This window comes from Myotis yumanensis, unplaced genomic scaffold (assembly GCF_028538775.1).
Source record: "Myotis yumanensis isolate MYYU_CA2020_CCGP unplaced genomic scaffold, mMyoYum1.0.hap1 SCAF_1, whole genome shotgun sequence".
In the NCBI taxonomy this organism is placed as follows: Eukaryota; Metazoa; Chordata; class Mammalia; order Chiroptera; family Vespertilionidae; genus Myotis; species Myotis yumanensis.
In genome coordinates, this window is record NW_027223752.1 from 71,210,297 (window position 1) to 71,235,110 (window position 24,814).

At 42.0% G+C, this 24,814-nt stretch overlaps 1 protein-coding gene and 1 pseudogene across 20 annotated transcripts in view; both read right to left on the reverse strand.

Annotated features, from left to right (window-relative positions):
* The window catches only part of MGA (MAX dimerization protein MGA), a 144,815-nt gene that overhangs the window by 49,871 nt on the left and 70,130 nt on the right, over positions 1-24,814 (reverse strand). For all 20 annotated transcript variants that reach the window (XM_070424787.1, XM_070424771.1, XM_070424841.1 and 17 more), the window contains exons 6-9: positions 14,120-14,251; positions 13,795-13,899; positions 10,613-11,271; positions 8,432-8,777 (exon numbers count right to left, since the gene is read on the reverse strand). In XM_070424787.1, the coding sequence (XP_070280888.1) occupies positions 8,432-8,777; positions 10,613-11,271; positions 13,795-13,899; positions 14,120-14,251 (1,242 nt within the window). The remainder of the gene's footprint in view (positions 1-8,431; positions 8,778-10,612; positions 11,272-13,794; positions 13,900-14,119; positions 14,252-24,814) is intronic.
* LOC139000019 (U6 spliceosomal RNA) lies at positions 11,480-11,578 on the reverse strand (annotated as a pseudogene).

Sequence of the window (24,814 nt, forward strand, 5' to 3'; positions counted from 1 at the left end):
CTCAGCCCCTCACCTAGGCTGGCCACACCCCCATGGGGTGAGGGTCCCCGCTGGGAGGCCTGGCCAGCCTGCAAACAGCCCTCAGCCCCTCACCCAGGCTTGCCAGGCACCCCAGCGGGACCGCCCCCCCACCCTGAAGGGGCTGTGGGCAGCCTGAAAACAGCCCTCAGCCCCTCACCCAGGCTGGCCACACCCCCATGGGGTGAGGGTCCCCGCTGGGAGGCTTGGCCAGACTGCAAACAGCCATCAGCCCCTAACCCAGGCTGGCCAGGCACCCCAGTGGGACCCCCACCCTGATCCGGGACACCCTTCAGGGCAAACCAGCCGGCCCCCACCCATGCTCCAGGCCTCTATCTATACTAATAAAAGGGTAATATGCTAATTAGACAGGGAGACCTTCCAGACGTTCTTCTGGACAAAGCCATGGTGGCGGGGCCGATGTAGAGGCGGTTAGAGGCCAAGAGGGGAGGGCAGTTGTGGGTGATCAGGCCAGAATGGGACAGCAGTTGTGGGTGATCAGGCTGATGGGGGGCGGGGCCATTGGGGGTAAGCAGACCAGCAGGAGGGCCAGTTGGGGGCAAGCAGGCCATCAGTGGGGATCAGTTGGTGGTTATCAGGACAGCAGGTGGGGGGGTCAATTTGAAGTGAGAAGGCCAGTAGGGGGGAAGTTGGGGGGTGAGCAGGCCAGTGGGGAGGGAAAGTGGGGGTAAGCAGGCCGGCGGGGGCACATTTGGGGGCAAGCAGGCCAGCAGGCAGAGTGGTTAGGGGCAATCAGGCAGGCAGGTGAGTGGTTAGGAGCCAGCAGTCCCGGACTGTGAGAGGGATGTCCGACCGCCAGTTTAGGCCTGATCCCTGTAAACCGGCAGTAGGACATCCTTCGAGGGGTCCCAGATTGGAGGGTACAGGCTGGGCTGAGGGATACCCCTACCCCATGCACGAATTTCATGCACCGGGCCACTAGTGTGTGTGTGTGTGTGTGTGTGTGTGTGTGTGTGTGTGTGTATACACACACATACATACATATATATAAAAGCCAAGCAACCAAATGGTGGAATGACCAGAACAACCAGTGGCTATGACACGCACTGTGGCGCCAACTGGCCCAATCAGGGGCGAGGCCAGCCAGCCAACCAATCAACACCCACAGCCCCTCCCCACTGCCAGCCCTCCCCCCCAATTGGCCCCCACCCACTCCAATCACTGAAGTGTGACCTGAATGATGAGTGATCCGGAGGAAAACTGCTCACAGTCTGGACCATCAGTCAGGTGCCCAGCACAACCACCATCTCCCCCCATCCCCAGCATCCTCAATCAGCCCCCCCACCCCGATACAGTCAGGTATCCAGGAGAGGTGCCCAGCACAACCACCATCTTCCTGCGTTCTTGCTCCACTGCTTACTACCAAAGAGGGCAACCACATCACCCCACAGCCTCTCTTTAGAGGGTTTGTCAGCAGGGAACTAAACCACATTACCTGTCTAAGGAGAGGCTTAGAAATGGAAGCTGTAAGTGTCCCTGAAACTAAAGTGCCTTTGAAGCTTCAACTCAGCTGAAAGCCAACAGCAAAAGTGTATATACCCTGCAAAGATCTTTGACACTAATAACTCAACCTGGCCGGCCCCGCCCCCAATCACCCCACCCCGACCCCAATCAGGACGGGCAGCCGGATTCCAGCCATGCACAACGGCCTGGCTGGAGATTTGGGCCATCTCACCCAGTCCAGATTGGGGCAATAGGGGCCGGCCGGCCAGCTAGCTGGGGGGGTGGGGGAGAAGGGCCACAGAAGGTTGGCTGTGGAGCGCACTGACCACCAGGGGGACGCTCCTGTGTTGAGTGTCTGCCCCCTGGTGGTCAGTGCCCATCATAGCTGTCATCCGGTCCTAACGGTCACAGAGATACATAGATATATGGTGTCAAGTGTGTACTAGACTTAATGGGGCGATCACTTTGTAAATTACATAAATGTCTAATCACTATATTGTACACCTAAAATTAATATAATGTTGTATGTCAACTGTAACTGAAAAAATAAAAAATAAATGATTTTTAAAAGACAATTTACAGAAGAAATATCCTATCTAATAAAAGAGAAACATGGTAATTAGAGTACATCCGCTACCCTTCCCATTGGCTAATCAGCAAGATATGCAAATTAACTGCCAGCCAAGATGGCGGCCGGCAGCCAGGCAGCTTGAAGCGAACATGAGGCTTGCTTGCTTCAGTGACGGAGGAAACCAACGTTCCCCACCTGCCTTGCTGGCCTCTGAGCTTGCAGTTTGAAACATTGTTACAAATATAGAAGCTAAACAAAACCCCAGAAACCTGCTTTCAGCCCGCCGGAATCTCAGAGCTGGAGCTGATACTGTGTTTCGATTATAGAACCCAAACAAACCAGATACCTGCTTTCAGTAACAGAGGCCTCAGAGCTGGAGCCGAGCTAAAGCTGGCCCAGAATTTAAAAAAAATGAAAGAAAGGAGCAGTTGAGAGCTTCAGTCACCCGCCAGCCTGAAAACAGCCCTCAGCCCCTCACCCAGACTGGCCAGGCACCCCAGTGGGGACTCCCACCCTGAAGGGTGTGTGACCAGCTGCAAACAGCCATCAGCCCCTCACTCAGGCTGGCCAGGCACCCCAGTGGGGACCCCCACCCTGATCCAGGACACCCTTCAGGGCAAACCAGCCGGCCACCACCCATGTACCAGGCCTCTATCCTATATAGTAAAAGGGTAATATGCCACCCAGCACCGGGATCAGCGGAGCAGCGAGGCCTCCCAGCACCAGGATCAGCGGAGCCGAGAGGCCTCCCGGCACTGGGATCAGCGTGACAGGGGGCAGCGCCCAAACCACCTGATTGCCCTGCGGCTCTGTGTGTGACAGGGGGCAGGGCCACAACCTCCCTATCTGCCCTGCTCTGTTCATGACAGGGGAAGGCGCCCCAACCCCCTGATCAGCCCTGCTCTGTGCCAGATAGAGGGGAGCTCCTCAACCTCCTGATCGCCCTGCGGCTGTGTGTGTGACAGGGTGCGGTGCCCCAACCCCCTGATCGGCCCTGCTCTGTGTGTGACAGGGTGTGGCGCCCCAACCCCCCCACGGGCCCTGCTCTGTGTGTGATGGGGTAGAGCCATAACCTCCCCATCGGCCCTGCCCTGAGTGTGACAGTGGCGGCGCCCCAACCCCCTGATCTGCCCTGCTCAGTGCGTGACAGGGGGCAGCGCCCCAACCCCGATGGCCCCTGCTCTGTGCGTGACAGGGGGTGGTGCCACAACCTCCCCATCGACCCTGCCTTGAGTGTGACAGGGGGCGGTGCCCCAACCCCCCAATCGGCCCTACCCTGAGCGTGACTGAGGATGGCGTCGCAACCTCCCGATCCGCCCTGCTCTGTGCATGACAGCGGGCGGCGCCCCAACTTCCCAATCGGCCCTGCTCTGAGCCCAACCAAGGGCTGCACCTAGGGAATGGGCCTGCCCTCTGCCACCCAGGAGCAGGCCTAAGCCAGCAGGTCGTTATCTCCCGAGAGGTCCCAGACTGCAAGAGGGCACAGGCCGGGCTGAGGAACCCTCCCTCTCCCCCCCCCCTCCCCCAGTGCACAAATTTTTGTGCACCGGGCCTCTAGTAAAATCATATTAAGAGCTCAGCCGGTGTGGCTCTGTGGTTGAGTATCAACCTCTGAACTAGGAGGTCAGGGTTCAATTCCCAGTCAGGGCACATGCCCAGGTTGTGGGCTGGATCCCCAGTGTGGGGCATGAAAGAGGCAGCTAATCAATAATTCTCTCTCATCATTGATGTTTCTATCTCTCTCTTTTCTCCCTCTCCCTTCCTCTCTGAAATCAATAAAAATTAATTTTTAAAAAATCATAAGAAGATATCAATTTCTGCCTATCAATTTGAATATCTGCTGGGGTCCAACCCCAGCGGGTCCAGGGATCCCCAAAGGTGTGGACGGAGTCGGCGAAGCAACTGGCGCCCAAACAAGATTCCCCTAGGTAAGCCCCCCATCCCCATTGAGAACCCCCACGCTCGGGATGGATAGGACTCCACTAGGGTGCTACAGACCCCCCTATAGAGGATAAGTAGGGTAAGAAGGTGGATAGTACAGAACTTAGATTGAGAAGATGTGCCATACTGAGTCCAAGAAAGAAGACTCTGTATTGATCCTTAGATTGAGAAGATGTGCCATACTGAGTCCAAAGAAAGAAGACTCTGTATTGACCTTTAGATTAAGAAGATGTGCCATACTGAGTCTAAAGAAAAAAGACTCTGTATTGATCTTTTAACACATATGCTTGCTAGCAGAGGAGTTAAGGTTACTCCCAGTCAGACAGAATGTTTTATACAAGTATGTCCATGCTTTTCTGAGGAAGGAAAGGTGCCGGAAAGGTAAATGTAGAGGCATGGGAGAAGGTAGGCCCACGGAGCCTTATCCTTAACCCCACTGCAGCCTTTCCACCCTGGAAAAGTGTAGGATTGGAAAGCTCTCCCTGGGGTGACAGATCAGGACTCAGGTAATAGCGGAAAGCGCCAATCCTACTCTTAAAATGGATACAAGAGAGCATTTGGGGTTTTTCTTTTTAATGCCTGCTTTGGATTGAGTAAATGCATTACGTGCGTCACCACAATGGACCCAGAGAAGCTCCTTGTCCCATCATTCCAAAGACTTAGAGTTGCTCCGATGACAGAAAAGCAGAAAAAAGAAGAAAAGAGAGGCTATTCAAGGGACTGAGGTGCCAACATGGGGTCAGCTGAAGAAGTTAACAACTGAGGCCCAACAGATGGTAGAAAAGCAAGAAGTGGAAGCTACTCTCTCAGCCAAGTCCAAGGACTCTGAGTAAATTAGCAAAAGAAACTTTCATTCAGCAGAAACTCACTTATTTCATCAAATGGAAAGACTTACTTACAGGAGCCTGGAAGGGACCTGATGTACTTTTAACCTGGGGGAGAGGAGATGCTTGTATATTTCCACAGGATGTAGATTCACCTGTGTGGATTCCAGACTGTCTAATCTGACCTTATGTCACACCACCCTCCGTCTCCTCCTCATCCTCCTCCTCCCCGGTATCATCCATATCGTCCGACCCAGAGGGCACAGCTGACTCCTCCCCGGACACAGACACCACCATCAAGCACGGCCCTGATGGACCCTTTGATGCAGCCCTTCAACTCGCTAACACTTCGGGAAGCCCGTCGCCAATGACGCTGCCCGCTAGCCAGATCAACAAGGACAACCAAACCACCGACTTGAGGACAGCTGAAATCCCTTGACTAAAGAGGCCAGCAACCTTCTACAGGAACAAGGCTCCATGTGTGCTCCATCCACTATGTTTATAGCTATGCTCGCTATTGCTTGTCAGTCTTCTTCCGAGTCTTAAACAACCCAATCAGAGAGGTGGCCGCTGATTTACATGCGCTATCATTTAAAAAATAAAAAAGGGGGAATTTGCCGGGAGCCAGTCCATCCTTGCTGCTTGACACAGTCGCTGCAGAGAAGAAACATCTGCACAGCATATGTTTCAAGGGACCTGGCGTATATGGCATACTGTTCTTAATATGCTTGCTCCCTTTAGCGCTATGTGTTTTAACCAAGGTCACCTCTCCGAGAAAGGTTGTTTTCCCAGGTGGGTATTTTTCCCTGAAGTTAAGGAGGGGATAAAACCTCTTAACTAAGTGCCAGGCGGGTAATCACTTTAACTACAAACAATTACCCTTAAGCTACATAATCTTTACTCCCTGGAATGGAGATAAGAAACGCCTTAACCTTTGCAATAGAAATTGACAGGATTAAAATCAACTGGTATAAATACAGATGTAACAAGACAACAAGACAGAGAACCTAGAGAGAGAACCAAGAGACTTGGCTGGAGATCCTAGACAGAACCTAGAGACAGAACCTAGCGAGAGAACATGGCAAAAGATCCTGGACAGAACCTGGCTACAGATCTTGGCTGGAGAACCTAGACAGAACATGGTGACCGAACCTGGCTAGAACCTGGCTGGAGAACCTGGCTGGAGAAGCTGGATGGAGAACCTAGCAAGAGAACATGGCTACAGAACCTGGCTGGAGATCCTGACCAGAACTTGGCTGGATCCTAGCCAGAGCTTCACTGGAGGTCTTGGACAAAACTTGGCTGGAGATCCTAGAGGGAAAACCTCACTATGCTGATGAACTGAAACCAGTTTCCATGTCATTCATTCTTCGCCGACTCTGTCCACACCTTTGGGGATCCCTGGACCCGTTGGGGTTGGACCCCAGCAAATATCCAATGTTAAGAGTATAGAATTGGCACTATCTAAATATTGGTAAATATGTGATTGGTACAACTCTAGTAGCATCTATTAATGTTTAAAGTGCACTCACTGTCTCAGGAATTCCACTTTTAATAGTTTATCCTGAACATGGATGCTCATCACTGTACTATCTATAATAAAGAAAGCAAAAAAGGCTAAATGTCCAACAAAAAAGTCTGTAATAACATGAAACTAAAATTATAATATAGATCTACACGTGCTAATATGGAAAGTAGAATATTTCATTATATTAAATTTCTAAAGATTATGATACTACATATACAGTAGTACCATTTCTATTAAAATATATATATGTATGCACACAAGTGGGTTAACAGAAAATCTGGAAAGAACATACATCGAAATATCAATCACCCACTCTGATTGGAACAAATACATGGCAAGCAGTAGCAAATGTAAATATAAACTGCCAATAAAAAAATATTAATCCCCTAATCAACTAATTTAAAAGAAACTTTTAAATTATATAAAATTTCTTTTTTCATATTTAAACAAAATAAAATGATATAATAGAAAGGAAAAATCAAGAATGAAATATGTAACTTCATCTACATGATAGTTTATCAAAAAGGAATAAGCTTTTAAAAGAGTGTAACAACGCTCAAGTTAGTTATGCCCACTCTATTCCCAAATCTCCAATCTCCTGGTTCATGCCTCAAACCACGACTGGAAAGTCTTGTTGCAAATTTCTTCTTTTAGAAAATAAAATGTATTAGTTAACTTGATTATGGTTATTTCACAATGTATACATACGCCAAATCATCATGTTGTACACTTTACGTACGATTTTATTTGTCAACAAGAGAAAATTCATGCTCTGGGGGGAAGGGGGTGTCTCCTCACCCCGGCCTGCCCCCTCTCACAGTCCGGGAGCCCTCAGGGGATGTCCTACTGATGGCTTAGGCCCGATTCTCATGGGAAGAGGGCCTAAGCCGCAGTCTGGCCTCCCTCTGCAGGAGGCGACTGGCCTATCAGGGGAAGGCACCACCCCTATCACCCCCTCACTGCTGTTGCCTCTGGTCTCCCTCTGCGGGAGGCGACCAGGCCGATCAGGGGAAGGCGCCGCCCCCATTATCCCATTGCTACTGCCACAGCCAGCTGCCATGGCTGCAAAGCCTGAGCCCCGGGCCTTGCAGCTGCCGCCATGGCTGCCTGCCCTTAGTCCTCACAGCGCGGCTGCAGCTGCCTGCCTTTGGCCCTTGCAGCCACTGTGGCTTTGTCCAGAAGGACCTTTGGAAGATGTCGGCTCTAATTAGCATATTACCCTCTTATTAGTATAGATTAAACCTAAATAAAGCTGAGGGAGAGAATATAATAAATTGTACTGATTATCTGTATATTAAAATAACACTGGGGTTGAGGTTCTCAGAAAAGGACATAGAAAAATAGATAAAGTGTCAAAGGCATTCTGGGAGTCCACATAAAAGAATGATTCAAATTTCAAATTTAGCACACAAAAAAGTCATCTTCAAAAGAAAATTGTCATTATAGCACACAATGCCATACAGAAAGAGCATTTAAGGATGGTAAGAATTTCTCTTTTACAGAGAGGAAGGGAGAGGGGATAGAGAGTTAGAAACATCGATGTGAGAGAAATATCAATCAGCTGCCTCCTGCACACCCCCCACTGGGGCTCTGCTTACAACCAAGGTACATGCCCTTGACAGGAATCAAACCCAGGATCCTTCAGTCCACAGGCTGACGCTCTATCCACTGAGCCAAACCAGTTAGGGCTCTCAAAATTCTTATTAGATCATAGATCAGTATTAAAGTAAGAAATACTGCCCACACCAGTTTGGCTCAGTGGATAGAGCGTTGGCCCGTGGACTGAAGGGTGCCAGGTTCGAATCCGGTCAAGGGCATGTACCTTGGTTGCAGGCACATCCCCATTGGGGGGCGTGCAGGAGGCAGCTGATTGATCTTTCTCTCTCATTGATGTTTCTAACTCTCTATCCCTCGCCCCCTCCCTTCCTCTCTGTAATCAATCAATAAAATATACTTTAAAAAAAAATAATAAAATCTAGGCATCTCATATAAAAAAAGAAATACTAATACTGCTTGAAATAGGTTTTCAAATAACCATACTTTTCTAAAAAATTAAACTATAGTGTTTTAAGTCTTACTACTCACTGTATTCCAGCTTCTTTCTCTTCTTTTTCTCTTTTAATTGTTCTTCCTCTTCCTTGACTCCCTCCACTTCTTCCCTTTGCTCATCTCCCAAAGTATCATAACATGCTGCATCACGATGAGCAGTCTTCCTCTGGAAATGCTTAGTTTTGGATCCCCCTTTTACAAGTACAACTTTTCTTTTCAAACAAGTGCAGCCAAACATGCAGTCTGGTCGACGGCAGTGAGCAGGCTGGCGCTTCTCCAAAGCTAGACTGGAACATATGCAACCCAATCGACAGAAGTCATTGTTGCAAGGAGGTGCCCGCTTCCTTATGATTGTGTGGATGGGTTTAGTTTTGAGAGATGCCTAAAGTGAAAGCAGAAAATTGTAAATCTACTAAATCATCCCCCAAGACCACCACCAACCTACAGTCATATGTTGGTCTGCCTTCTTCTCTGTCTCTGAGCACTCAGTACTACGAGCACAAGATTAGGGCAGGTTCAAATGACAGAACATGAATTTAACAGAACTCAGAGTAATCTCCCATTCTAATGCATAGCTCAGGCAAGCAAGAGAATATTTTAATTAATTATGAGCCAAAATATCAACAAAGATGAAGTTATCCTCAATAGAAATCACACATAATGTTGTAGGTCAGAGGTTGACAACATAAGGCACAAGGACCAAATCCAGCTTGTTTCATAAATAAAGTTTCATTGGAACACAACCAGACTTATTTATTTAAATAATGTCCATGGCATTACAACAGCAGGGTTGAGAAACTGCAACAGAGTGCATGGCCCACAAAACCTAAAATATTTACTGTCTTTTTTATAGAAAGTTTGTGGACCCCTAATCTATGGTAATTCATAAAAAAGGAATAACAACATACATGCATAAAAGTCTTTAGAAATGAGTAATAATAAAGGACATTTTCTCTATTTAGTTCCAACATCTAATATCTTCAACTCTAGAATAGTCACAGAATTTAAAAATGGAAGATACAGAAATTTCATGACAAGAAAATTATCTTCATTTTGCTGGGTCATTTTACATTAATAGAAGCTGAGATAGGTGAAGCAATAACAAATGAAAATTCTTAATATAAAATTTTAGCCCAGGCTAGTGTGGTTCAGTTGGTTGGAGCGTCGTCCCATGCACCAAAGGATTATGGTTTTGATTCCCGATCAGAGCACATACCCAGGCCTCAGGTTTGATCCCTAGTCGGCGCACATACAGGAGGTAACTGATCAATGTTTCTCTCTCTCCCCGCCCCCCTTCCTCTGTTTCTAAAATCAATAAAAAACATATCCTAGCCGAAACCGGTTTGGCTCAGTGGATAGAGCGTCGGCCTGCAGACTGAAAAGTCCCAGGTTCGATTCCGGTCAAGGGCATGTACCTGGGTTGCGGGCACATCCCCAGTGGGAGATGTGCAGGAGGCAGCTGATCGATGTTTCTCTCTCATCGATGTTTCTAACTCTCTCTCTCCCTTCCTCTCTGTAAAAAATCAATAAAATATATTTTAAAAAACAAAAAAACAAACATATCCTCGCCCTAACCGGTTTGGCTCAGTGGATAGAGCGTCGGCCTATGGACTCAAGGGTCCCAGGTTCAATTCGGTCAAGGGCATGTACCTTGGTTGCGGGCCCATCCCCAGTGGGAAGTGTGCAGGAGGCAGCTGATCGGTGTTTCTCTCTCATCGATGTTTCTAATTCTCTATCCCTCTCCCTTCCTCTCTGTAAAAAACCAATAAAATATATTTTTAAGAAAATATCCTCAAATGAGGAATAAAAAATATATGTTTTTTAAGATAAAAGCTTTTTCTGCATAGGTTTATAAATTTTTTGGACTTGGGGGGGATTTAGTACCTTTTAAGCAGAATTTTCAAAGCTATTTTAACAAGATCAGCAAAAATACTTGCCCACACACTGGAGAATAAAATTAGAGACTTTCAGAATGGTCAGCTGCCTTTATACAGAAAAGGAGTATTATTCAAAAACACAAACATACTGTTTCCCTCTGCAACAAAAGGGATCTACACATAGTTATCTAGTTGATGAAGAACAAAAGTGGAAGACACCTCCTTAATTGTCACTAAACTAACTAAATGTCCAATCCTCCTGCTAAAAAACCCCATTCCCCTTATTAACCTAATTTTTTATAGCCAAGAATATGCTTCTGGAAAACAACAGATAACTTACTTGAGCCGTAAGCAGAGTTGTTAAAGATACATCTGCTCGCTCTTCAGTGATATAGGTCCTTGGTTTTCCTTCCCAAAGTGCACAGTCTTCCAGGTCCATTAGCTTCACTTGAGATTTAGACAAGCCTGGAGGGCGAGTTCCCTGTTGCTGCTGCTGCTGGTGGTGTGTCTGCCGCAAATTAATTTGCTTTGGGAATGTATTTTCATCTAAAGTTGGCACAACGAAGTTATTCACCTGATTTTCTGAGACGGTGCCTGAAGAATTCTTGGTAACCTTATCTCCTGGAACAGTATGAGTGTGCTTCTGCTTTAGTGAAACAGGGTATGGCAAAATAGATTTATAAGATGATTTACTTCGGCCACTGTAAGTTGCCTGTTTGTTTTGAGACTTTGCCTTTCGAGATGCAGGGGGTACAGAATGAGGCTTTATAGAATAAGAGGTAGAAGGGGAAATGGTTGATTGCTTCTTTAGTACACTATCAAGTGTTCGTACATAGCTAGTACTCTTAGTGGGAAGCTGGTATACGACAGGAGATGTGGGAGCATTAGAAGAGAAACCCATGCTTGTTTCCATCAGCTTGCCTTCGTTTTCCAAGTATTCATCCAGCTTATCACTGCAGAAAGCAGAACGGTTTTTCAGTGGACCTTCTGAAATTCCACCTAGAAATAAGAAGACAGAGAAACTTGAAGAAATCTAGAACAGATCTTTAGATCTCTAAAAAAATACACAAAGAAAGGCCAGGAGTCCCTCCTCAGAAGAAAAAGATATAATACAAAACCAAGTAAAGAGATTAAATGTCACACACTAATTATATTAAAATCCAATCTCTAAAATTATATCAATTCATATATTTAGCATTAATTTTTTAAAAATATGGAACACTTCATGAATCTGTGTGTCATCCTTTGCACAGGGACCATGCTAATCTTCTCTGGATCATTCCAATTTTAGTATATGTGCTGCCACCAAATGGAAGCGAGCACTATTTAGCATTTTTGAGAAGTGCTAACAATAGTAATAATTAGCATAGAAACCATACTTAAATAAAAAATTAAGGGCAAAAAAATATATACTTAAATCACACCTCAACAGAATGCCAAGAGATTATTAAAGAGATTGCAGTACCTGGACTATGATATAAATTGCAAGGGAAGCCCTGGCTAACGTAGCTAAGTGGTTAGAGTGTCAGACTGAGCACTGAAAGGTCACCAGTTCGATTCCAGTCAAGAGCATGTACCTGGGTTTCAGGTTTGATCCCCAGCCCTGGTTGAGGTGTGTGCAGAAGGCAACCAATCGATGTCTCCCTCACATCGATGTTTCTCTCCACCCCACACCTCCTCCTCTCTAAAAATCAATGGAAAAAATATCCTCAAGTGAGGATTAAAAAAAGAAAATACAGCCCAGCTGGCATGGGTCAGTAGTTGAGTGTTCAACCTATGAATCAAGAGGTCACAGTTCAATTCTGGGTCAGGACACATGCCCAGGTTGCAGGCTCAATCCGCAGTGTGGAGCGTGCAAGAGGCAGCCGATCACTGATTCTCTCTCATCATTGATGTTTCTATCTCTCTTTTATCTCCCTCTCCCTTCCTCTCTGAAATCAATAAAAATGTATTTTTTTAAAAAACAGAATCTTTCCTTATAAAAAAAAATATACAAAGAAAGAAGGCTCAAAAAAAGGAATAGCCCCAGACGGTGTGGCTTAAAGGTTAGAGCATCAGCCCAAGTACCGAAGAGTAGCTGGTTTAATTCCTGGTCAAGGGCTCATAGCTGTGTTGAGGGTTTGATCCCCAACCCCAGTCGGGCTGCATGCGGGAAGCAACTAATCAATATGTCTCTCTCATGTAGATGTTTCTCTCTCTATCCCCCCCAACCCCCAACATTCTCTCTAAAACATCAATGGAAAATATAGCCTTGAGTGAGAATGAACCCCACCCAAAAAAAGAGTAAAAATTGAATTTTTTAAAAATACATATATTTTATTGATTTCTTAGAGAGGATGGGAGAGGGATAGAGAGTTAGAAACATCGATGAGAAGGAAACATAGATCAGCTGCCTTCTGCACACCCCCTACTGGGAATGTGCCCGCAACCAAGGTACATGCCCTTGACTGGAATTGAACCTGGGACCCTGTAGTCCGCAGGTCAATGCTTTATCCACCAAGCCAAACCGATTAGGGCCAAAAATTGACTTTTTAAAGAATGAAAAAGCAAGTTTAGTAGAGAGCACTATTATAGCACTATAAAAAGATTCAAAGATGAGAAAAACTATTTTGAACAAATAAATTTATCTGGTTAGAGTGTAAACTGCCAACAAGTGAATTGGGAAAAGAAAATCAATAGGGGCCAAAACCGGTTTGGCTCAGTGGATAGAGCGTCGGCCTGGCGACTGAAAGGTCCCAGGTTCGATTCCGGTCAAGGGCATGTACCTGGGTTGCGGGCACATCCCCAGTAGGAGATGTGCAGGAGGCAGCTGATGGATGTTTCTCTCTCATCGATGTTTCTAACTCTCTATCCCTCTCCCTTCCTCTCTGTAAAAAATCAATAAAATATATTTAAAAAAAAAAAAAGAAAATCAATAGGGATACACTCAAAATGTTTGGATTAGAAGTTTACTTTGAAGTATAATGCTATTAGGAATCACTATACACTCTGAAGTATACAGTTCTGAAATAATGCTCGAGAATGATGCTTTTTATAACTCCAGGAACAACAGAAATAAAGAGCAGTTTTAAAAGGCTGCAAGAATTATTTAAGCCTGAGGTGGTTAGGGACTGAACCCCAGGACCAGAGTCATGGGAACAAGGAGAATAAACAAATATCAGCAAGACAATTATTTCCAGTTTATTTTAAAGCATGAAAAGAGATGAAGAAAAACAACCAAGACTTACTTTTAACAAAGGCTGTGGTTGCATATTTCAGAACATATTTATAATTTTTTAAAAAGCTGATTACCTCTTTACCCGGTTTGGCTCAGTGGATAGAGCGTCGACCTGAAGACTGAAGGGTCCCAGGTTCGATTCCAGTCAAGGGCATGTACCTTGGTTGCGGGCACATTCCCAGTAGGGGGCGTGCAGGAGGCAGCTGATCAATGTTTCTCTCTCATCGATGTTTTTAACTCTCTATCCCTCTCCCTTCCTCTCTAAAAAAATCAATAAAATATATATTTTTTTAAAAACTGATTACCTTCATTCCTAGATGCAGAAGCTCCATGAAACTTTCCCCTCCATCCCTTTATCTTGGTGAAGTCATTGGTCTTTCCTGTTCTAGATACAAAGGGAAATCCAGCATCTATAAAAGAAAAAGTAAAAGAGATGAAAAATCCTAGTAAGTCAATATTTAATATCTAATTAATTATTAAGGCTTTATCTGAAATTTATAAATCATTAAGACTATGCCACTAGATAAAAGATCTATCCTAAACTATCCAAAACGTACTTTGTCTCTAACAAAGGTAGCTTTTCATTTATATTCACAAATTTGTTTGACTTCATAAATGTGATGCACTCACCAGGAGAAGCAGGGTTGGTTCCTGTAAGGTTCCAGAAAGGAAAGCTAGTGGCTGGAGCCAAAGGTAGCTGTACTCCCAAGTATTTAAGATCAATGCTCATTGTAGGATCCACTGAATTCAATTTTAAGCCCACTACAAGAAAAAAAGGACCACAAATCATATTGGGAGTTTTTAACCTTCAGTAGGGAGGGGGAGTGGGGGGATAAAGAAGATAGTGCAGAGTAAAATAATGAAATAAAAATGTTAAATGGCAAAGAGACTTTAAGGTGACCCCATGATGCTCACCTCCTGGTATTATATATTTGTATAATCCTCCTCCCTCCTTGAGTATAGGCAGAGCCTCTGATTTGTTTCCAAGCAATGGAATGTGCCAAACAGATGGGATATACATGATTATTTATATGTAATAATATAAGAATAAATGTATCACCCATTTTGCTAGAACTGCAAGAATATAAATTCTGCCAACAACCTCAGGAAAACTGGAAAAATCCCTCCCCAGTCAAGCCTCTAATGAGAAACCAGGCCTACCTTTTGATTATAATCTTGTGAGACCCTAAGCAGAGGACCCTGTTAAGCCATGCCAGACTTCTGACCCACTGAAACTATGAGATAGTAAACATATTGTTTTAAGGTGCTAAGTTTGTGGTAATTTGCTAAGCAACAATAGATAACTAATACACAAATATAGCAGAATTCAGATCTTTTGTGCTTTTAACCTTTTATGTTCCAGAGACTTTCTAGGACCTCTAATACAAACTTGCCATAGACTGAGCTTATTCCCTGTTTATGGCTACTAATCCTCTAGTTATTATTAATTATATTTATGGTTAATTGAGTCTATAAATATTATGACTTATTTGTAGGTTAAGAGGCAATCTTTTGGGAAAGTAGTTATTTTATGTATACTTTTACTTTTTTTTGCTTAACAATTTACATCTAAGATTTGTCCATGTTGACAGATTTATCTCTCAATCATTTATTTTCACTGTTATACACTATTCCAGACTATAAATATACTCCAATTTATTCATCATTCTTCTGTCAATGAGATAGTTTCCTATTTTTAACTATTATAAACAATGCTACAGTATAATTGTATATCATCTACAACAGCGGTTCTCAATCTGTGGGTCGAGACCCCTTTGGGGGTCGAACCACCCTTTCACAGGGGTCGCCTAAGACCATCGGAAAACACATATATAATTACATATTGTTTTTGTGATTAATCACTATGCTTTAATTATGTTCAATTTGTAACAATGAAATTGGGGGTCACCACAACATGAGGAACTGTATTAAAGGGTTGCAGCATTAGGAAGGTTGAGAACCACTGATCTACAAGGATGTACATCACACATGTGACCATGTATGAAAGCTTTTCTCTAAGGTATTTAGCTTTTCCTTATGCCATTTAACCAGAAGAAGAGATGCTATATAATAGCATAAGTTAGTCTTTCAATTGTATTGAATGCTGTGTTTGGCATATTCGTGTCTGCCCAATATATTTTTAGCACCCTTCCTATACAGCTGCTCCTTTTCCCCACTATAACTCTTACCTCTTTAAGACAGGTATTAGAAAAACTACTTTCTAACTTCTCTTCTTTAAAAAATATATTTTTACTGATTTGAGAAAGGGAGAAAGAGAGAAATAAAAACATCAATGATAAGAGTATATCACTAATCGGCTGCCTTCTGCACACCCTCTATTGGAGATCAGCATGCAACCTGGGCATGAGCCCTGACTGGGAACCGAACCAATGACCTTCTGGATCATAGGTCGACATTCAACCACTCAGCCATGCTGGCTGGGCCTTTCCAACTTCTCTTGCAGTTTACGTGCAGACATGAGACATGGGTTTTGCTAATCAGATGCATCCATAAAAGACTTCAATTTAGAAGAGAGCACCATAAGGAAAGAAAAACTGTGTAGAATTATGTAAATGAGAGTGACAGTTTTTGGCCAAAGTCAGAACTTTTAGAGATAAAAGTAACCAAGATCCTAGCTGTAGTATACTGTGTTCAGTGTCCACATTGACAATGGTGGTGACTGTCCAATGTTGTGAGACTGCTTGTATGAGCAGATTGGGAATGTAATTTGAGTATTTTTCTTGACTACATTAACATTGGTACAATCTGTTTCTCTGACCTTTCAGGAGATTCTATAAGACATCTGATATTCTTTAATAAATTCATATTCTATACCGTGTTCATGGATTGGTAGAATCAACATCATTAAAATGTCGATACTACTCAAAGCAATCTATAGATTCAATGCAATCCCCATTAAAATACCAACGGCATATTTCACAGACAAGAACAACCTCTCCAAAATGTCATATGGAACCAAAAAAGACCCCGAATAGCCGCAGCAATCCTGAGAAAGAAGAACAAAGTTGGAGGGATCACAATACCAGATATCAAGCTATATTACAAAGCCACTGTTCTCAAAACTGCCTGGTACTAGCACAAGAACAGACATATACTGTAGACCAATGGAACAGAACAGAGAACCCACAAATCGACCCAAGCCATTGTCCTCAATTAATATTTGACAAAGGAGGCAAGAGCATACAATAGAGTCAAGACAGTCTCTTCAATAAATGGTGTGAGAAAATCGGACAGATACATGCAAAAAAATGAAACTAGACCACCAACTTACACCATACACAAAAATAAACTCAAAATGGATAAAGGATTTAACCCTTTGCGGTCCAATGTTATTTTTGGAATTCAAACAGTCTGGTCCAAATTAATTGACGGGATTGAATGTTGAACTTTTTAAATTTCTTATTGCTCAGCGTTGGACCTGCTCCTAGCGCAGGGGTGGGCAAACTTTTTGACTCGAGGGCCACAATGGGTTCTTAAACTGGACGGGAGGGCCGGAACAAAAGCATGGATGGAGTGTTTGTGTGAACTAATATAAATTCAAAGTAAACATCATTACATAAAAGGGTACGGTCTTTTTTTTTTTAGTTTTATTCATTTCAAACGGGTCGGATCCAGCCCGCGGGCCGTAGTTTGCCCACGGCTGTTAGCGCCTGGTCTGTCGAGTCAGCCTCAAGGTTGGAGCAAAAAGGGTTAAACGTAAGACGGGAAACCATAAAAATCTTAGAAGAATCCACAGGCAGCAAAATATCAGACATATGTTGTAGCAATATCTTTACCGATACAGCTCCTAGGACAATGAAAACTAAGGAAAAATAAACAAATGGGACTACATCAAAATGAAAAGCTTCTGCACAGCAAAAGAAACCATCAACAAAACAACAAGAGAGGCCACTGCCTGGGAGAACGCATTTGCCAATGTTATATCTGATAAGGGTTTAATCTATAGGGAACTCATACATCTTAACAAAAGGAAGATAAACAATCCAATCAAAAAATGGGCAAAGGACTTAAATAGACACTTTTTGAAAGAGGACATACAAAGAGACATATGAAAACATGCTCAAAGTCACTAATCATCCGAGAGATACAAATCAAAATGACAATGAGGTACCATCTCACACCTGTCAGAATGGTTACCATCAACAAGCAACAAGTGCTGGCGAGGATGTGGAGAAAAAGGAATCCTTGTGCACTGCTGGTGGGAATGCAGACTGGTGCAGCCACTGTGGAAAACAGTATGGCATTTCCTCAAAAAATTAAAAATGCAACTCCCATTTGACCCAGTAATCCCACTTCTAGGAATATATCCCAAGAAATCAGAAACACCAATCAGAAAGGATATATGCACCCCTTTGTTCAGAGCAGCACAATTTGTAATAGCTAAGATTTAGAAACAGCCTAAGTGCCCATCAGAAGATGAGTGGATTAAAAAACTGTGCTACATCTTCACAATGGAATATGCGCTGCTGTAAAAAAGAAAGACCTCTTACCATAAGCAATAGCATGGATGGACATGGAGAGCATTATGCTAAGCGTAGTCAGTCGGAGAAAGATAATACCACATGATCTCACTCAGTTGTGCAATATAATGAACAACATAAACTGATGAACAAAAATAGATCCAGAGACAGAGAGGTATCAAACAGACCGTCAAGCCTCAGAGGGAAGGCAGTGGAGGGGAAGGGAGGGAAGCAGGTAAGACATCAACAAAAGAAGTTGTATGCATGCATATAAGCATAACCAATGGACACAGACACTAGGGGGCTGAGGGCATGTGCTGGGGGGTGGGAGGGGCCAGGGAAAGGTCAATGGGGAGAAAGAAAGACATTTGTAATACTTTAAATATAAAGAATTTTAAAAATAATAAAATAAATTCATATTCTATTTAATTTGTAGAGTGTATTCTGATGTTTGCAACGAAGAATCCTAACTTAAAGTTATTAAAGGGCGTATAAGAAAATGATAATTAGCCCTAACCGGTTTGGCTCAGTTGATAGAGCATCAGCCTGCAGACTCAAGGGTCCCAGGTTCGATTCCGGTCAAGGGCATGTACCTTGGTTGCAGGCACATCCCCAGTAGGGGGTGTGCAGGAGGCAGCTGATCGATGTTTCTAACTCTCTATCCCTCTCTCTTTCTCTCTGTAAAAAATCAATAAAATATATTTTTTTAAAAAGAAAATAATAATTATGTAACACACTAGAATAAATAAAGCAACCAGTGGCTGGAGGCAACCAGCTCTATAGCTAATAATTTCCCTTGGTCTTGCCTGGCCACTCTAACATCAGTATATTAAGAGCATACCTGTCATATAATTATGAAACACCATGTGCAAAAATGCAATAGCTGGGAATCTGTGCTCTAGATAGTGCCAAATTACTCTCAATTTATACTCCAGTAGTGCATGATATCAGTGAACTTTAAAAATTGTTCCAATCTTACTGGTATAAAATTATATCCTATTGTTCTTAAATTTGCATGTTTCTATTACTAGTGACAATCTTCTCATTTGGATTTACTCATTTATGAATTACTAGCTTCATATTAAGTGGGAAAATATTTAACTTAAAATTTTAACATAATTGAAGCTAAAAGGAATTCAAAGTATTAAGTGTCAAAGAAATAACCATTAAAAGTCAGGTATAGGTTTCCAATAAAAAGCTTACATTGTGCTAGTTGCCTAAAAGGTAAAGACATTAATTAGGTAAATTACAAATTCTTATGGCTAATTTACTACTATGTATCCTCCACATATAACTTATCTGAACAAAAGACGGCTTTTGTGTTTTAGTTTGCAATTTCAGTTCTTTAAAATAAATTTAATTTAATTACATGATGTGAGTAAAACATCAATAAAACATTCTTTCTTCATGTTTCTATATCAACTGGGGAGAAAATAAGATTATAAATCAAAACAACTGGTTTCTAATCTTATCTTTGGTCTAAACTTCTGTTAGCTTTAGTTTACTCATCAGTAAAATAAATATCAACCCATCACACTGGGTTTTATGTTTTAAGAATTTTACTAAACCTTCTCTGTGAAATACTCTACAATACAGATGGTGATAAAAAGACATTTCCCAGACCTCAAAGAGCCTTTTTGTGATTTTTTCCAATGGACTCATTAGTAGTTAGAATAGGATAAATAAGTTCTATGAGATGTAAACAAAAAGAAATGACAAGTGAAAAGCCCAAAGGAATCAGTAATCTGGTAAACGTTTTCAGAGGGTGTAATTCTTAAATTAAAATAAATAAGAATTAACTAGGAAAGGTGGGAAGAGAGAGCAGAGTGGAACCAGAAAGCAAGATATGCAGAAATTAAAAAAAAAAAAAAAAAAAAAAGATATGCAGAAATTCAAGTTGAGAACTGAATCCTAAACAAAGAATAAAATGAAATACTATAGTGCTTTCAGGAGAAAAAAGAAAATACTCTATTATTATTATTGATAAAAACTACCAGAACAGCTGACTACATTAATGGTAGGAAAAAAAGAATTAAGTTGTTAAAATGTACCACACAACCAAGTTGATAGGCAGGCAAAATCTAGACCCATACAATAAATTTAGAAACTGTTTTTTCCTACATATTTTCTTTTCTGCATTAACTTGTATTTGGAACTGCTACCTTCTCCCAAAAGTGATACCAACTCCTAAAAACAAAAAAAAAATCACATTTATTTTAAATATACACATTAATTTTTTTTAAGCCCTAAAAGTAGAGGCCAATGACACAAAAACACTGTTCAAAGTAATTCTCAATTTAGCTTATCAAGGCTATCCTGAAATGTTTGCCCTGCAAAAAATTCCTTCCCCAAGTAACATATACAAGAGACCTAAACTTAGTTGGTTTCATATGAAAAACTTTAGCTTACAGAAAATAAGACAGTTAAATAACTCATAGGAAGCATATCCCCGCCCCCAAATAAAATCCTTTCCACATATGACAGTTTAAACAAAATTATACTCCTAAATATTTTTGACTTTTTGGCATTTTAGGAGATACTTCATAAAGATATATTATCATATATCCATTGCAAAAAAACAACAACAAAACCCATAAAGATAGAAGTGAGAAAAAAATCTTTAGATTCAAAGTCAGGTAGGAATAAACTGTAGCAAAAAAGCCTGCCTCTAGCTAAATCTATTGAAATATAAAGCATCCACAAAAACACACTGAAGGAGAAAACATCTATGTAAACAGCCAACAAAGAACAGAAAAGCAGATAAATATAAAAAATCTAGCTATCCATTTAACACTATATTCAGAATATTTTTTTATGTTTTTTTAAAACTGATTTCAGAGAGAGGAAGGGAGAGGGAGAGATACAAACATCAATGATGAGAATCATTGATCGGATGCGTCCTGTATGCCCTCCCACCAGGGATCGAGCCAGCAACCTGGGCATGTGTCCTGACAGAATTGAACCACGATCTCCTGGTTCATAGGTCAATGCTCAACCACTGATCCACACCAGCCGGGCCAGAATATTTTTTAATAACTAAAAAGAGGCAGAGAGCTCTGAAAAGACTGTCACAAAGAAATTTAACATTAAGATTGATGAGTCCATCCTATATAATAAAGAGCTAATATGCTAATTAGACTGAACAGCTGAACCACCATCCGGACAACTTCTGAACGAAGCCGGGGCTGCAAGGGCTGGCCGAGGCTATAAGGGGCTGCAAGGGGCTGCAAGGGACTGCAAGGGCCGAGCCCCTTTGACGAATTTCGTGCATTGGGCCTCTAGTATTGATATAAGTAAGTGAATGAATAAAAACATGGAGGAGAAAAGACAAATCTCTGGTACAGAAGAATTCCAAATAATTTATGCAGATACTTAACCCTCAAGAAAGTGGAGCAAACTTCCTACTCAGTGACTTCCTTCCAAAGAATACAGCATGGAAAAGATCAGTGACAAAAATCACGTTGATAATATGTAACCTTCATATAACGAGATGAGAATGGCACTATCTCTGTGGTCTTCTTCCCACAAACATATAACCCAGTCTAAGCATGAAATATCAGACAGATCCCAACTGAAGAGCATTCTACAAAATACCTGACCCTTACTCCTCAAAATTGTCAAGGTCATTACAAACAAAAAAGTCTGAAAAACCATTTCAGCCAAGAGGATCCTAAGGAGACATGACTACTAAATGTAATGTGATTTCCTACATGAGATTATGGAACAGAAAAAGGTAACTAAGGAAATATGAATAAAGTATGAACTTTAGTTTAATAATAATATAACAATACTGGCTCACTAATTCTAACAAATGTACTACTACACTAATGTTAGATGTTAATAATAGAGGAAACTGTAGAGTACAAGGAAACTCCCTGTACTACGTTCCCAATTTTTCTGCAAATCTAAAATAAAAGGTTTATTTACAAATTGACATAGAATTGAAATTGACTTAGTAGCAATGAAATAGAAATGCTTTAACAAAAAATACTTCTAAAAGTTTAAAAACATCGTAATTGCAAGTTGATAGACTAAAAAATAAATCTCAATTTGTATGTAGTAAAAAAGTTTGAGACAGAAAAATATAGTACTGTGAAAAACAACATTAAGAGCCTTATTTTATAAACTGATAAACAAAATAGATCCAGAGACCTAGAACCATGAATAGACTGATGAATTTCAGAGTGAAGGTAGGGGTGGGTGTGTGTGTGGAGTGGGGGGATTTACCAGGGAACTTATATGCATACAGAAGGCCTGGTGCACAAAATTCATACACGTGGGTGGGGGGGCCTTCAGTCTGGCCTACGCCCTCTCTAATCCAGGACCCCTCGGGGGATGTCTGACTGCCTCTCACAATCTGGGACCGCTGGCTCCTAACCACTTGCCTGCCTGCCTGCCTGATCGCCCCTAACCCCTCTGCCTGCCTGCCTGATCACCCCTAACCACATCTGCCTGCCTGCCTGATCGCCCCTAACTGCTCCCCTGCTGGCCTGATTGCCCCTAACCACCTCTGCCTTGCCCCACACCCGGGACCCAGGATTCCCTCCTCCAGCCAGTCCCAGGAACCTGGAACTGGGGCTTTCCCCTCCCTTTGGCTGGCCGTAGGCACCCAGGACCCAGGTCGGCTTCACCTGGGCCAGCCTCAGCCTCAGGTGCCCGGGACCACGAATGGGCGGCTTGTCCCTCTCCTGGAGTGCAGCCCCAGCCGCTGGTGCTGGGACCACTGGGCGGGCAGCTTGTCCCTCTCCCTGGCTGGGCCACAGGCGCAGGTGCAGCCACTGGCGCTCGGAACCGTGGGGCAGGCGGCTTGTCCCTCTCCCGGGCCGCAGCCTGGCTGGTCCCCGTTCCTTTCTCATGAGCTCATTTGTGCCTGGCTGATCCGCATTCCTCTCTCATGAGCTCATTTGTGCCTGGCTGGTCCCCATTCCTCTCTCCCCAATGTTGAGTGTCTGACCGGTTACAGCGTGACGGCATGACAACCATTTGCATATTAGCTCTTTATTATATAGGAGGATATGCATAGCCCATGGTCACAGACAATAGTGTGGCAAAGGCTTGGGAGGAGCAGGTGCGGGGGAGGGGAAGGTGTCAATGGGGAAAACAACAAAAACAAAAGTGGACATCTGTAATACAATAATAAAGATAAATTTTTTAAAAATTAAAAACAAAACTTTATTTTAGCAACTACAATAATAAAAACATTTCCTCTGGCTTAATTTACATTTCTTCCAAAATTTCAAAGCAAGCTCCAAAAGCTTTGCAAGTTTTTCAAGTTTTTTCCACTCAAAAATATTTTTAAGTGTTCATTTTCTAAATAAAACTTTTCAGCTAGTAGAAAAGCAAAGTGCACAAAATTTGTGCAAGAGTAGGCCTTCCTTCCCCCAGCTGCCAGCACCGGGTTCCCTCTGGCACCTGGGACCCTGGCTAATTTTACTTTATGTTTCCTGCTTAGTTTCCATAAGCATTTGACTTTGAAGCTCCTTTACACAAAGGAAAAAATTAGATTTGACTCAAACGTCTATAAGGAAAGGAAAAAACTCAAATCTTAGCCAAGGAAATAATAGACAAACAAACCAGAGCAAAACACTGGCAGGGATCACTGACATATTCAACTCTAGAGCTAAGACAAAATCATATGTTGAAATTAGGTTACAAAAACACAACATAAATGTTATAATATTTATACATTATCAGACTACATAACTAACGAAAAGTTTAAGTAGGAGGGGAAATAAACTTAAAGGGTAAGTTAACTAATAGTAGAAAGAGAATATTATTTAGAGAAAATAACAGAAGTGAAAGCTAACAATAAACAATAGCAAATGTTATTTGCTATTTGCTATCACTCAAGCCTAACATGATATGACTGCGACTGTCCATTAAAATCCATAGTACCCAGTCCACTTGCATTGAGATTTGCGCACTTTAATATCACACCATCAACACAGTGAAGCAAAAGTTCTTCAAATATTACCATTTGATTTAGAAATTGAATGATCATTTTATAAGTCAACATTCTGTTTATTAGCAAATAATGCTTACACTCTCAAATAAATGATCTACCACATAATATAAATCAGCCAGACAGTGCTTTGAAAAGAAAATGGACTAACAATCAAAAACTCAATAAACTACTCCAAGAAGCATACCTTAAAGATATAAGAAACTATAAAAATTGGGACATGGCTTACAATCTTTTATTTACATTACAAATGGAAAAATCAGTAATTACTACAACAGCAGTAAGTGTAATAGATTTCACTATTTTAGAAAAAGGATTTAGCAACATAATCAAGGCCAAGATAATCTATTACAACAAAACAGAATAATGAAAAATTTAAAGTGAGTCCCAAGCAATACATAAAATATATAAAAAATTTGCAGCCACAAAATGAGAAAAAATATTCTATTTATACACCTAAATGTATTACTAAGCATATAAAAATATATAGGACCGCCCCCCCAAAAAAACTCACAAAAACAAAAGCAGCCAAAATTTAAAAGATGAGACATAGGGAGGAAAATACTGTATTATAAAAAAGCAAAGAGAAAACACCACTTTCTTATGATACATTTTTTAATGCATAAGATATGTTTCACAAAGATGAGACAGTGTCTACAGAATAGGGTTTCTCTTAGGGTATAAAAGACCTAGAAATGTTTTTAAGTTAAGTGGGAAAATCATGGAGGGAGAAAAGAGAAAAATGCAAGTTAAGAGAGGCACTGAAAATAAATAAAATCAAGGATGCGGGGAAAGGAGGTAAAACAAAAAAGGGAGGAAGGAGAAAGCGAGTGGAAGGAAAGGAGAAAGAGAACAAAAATTTTTTTTTTTTTAGAAAATACT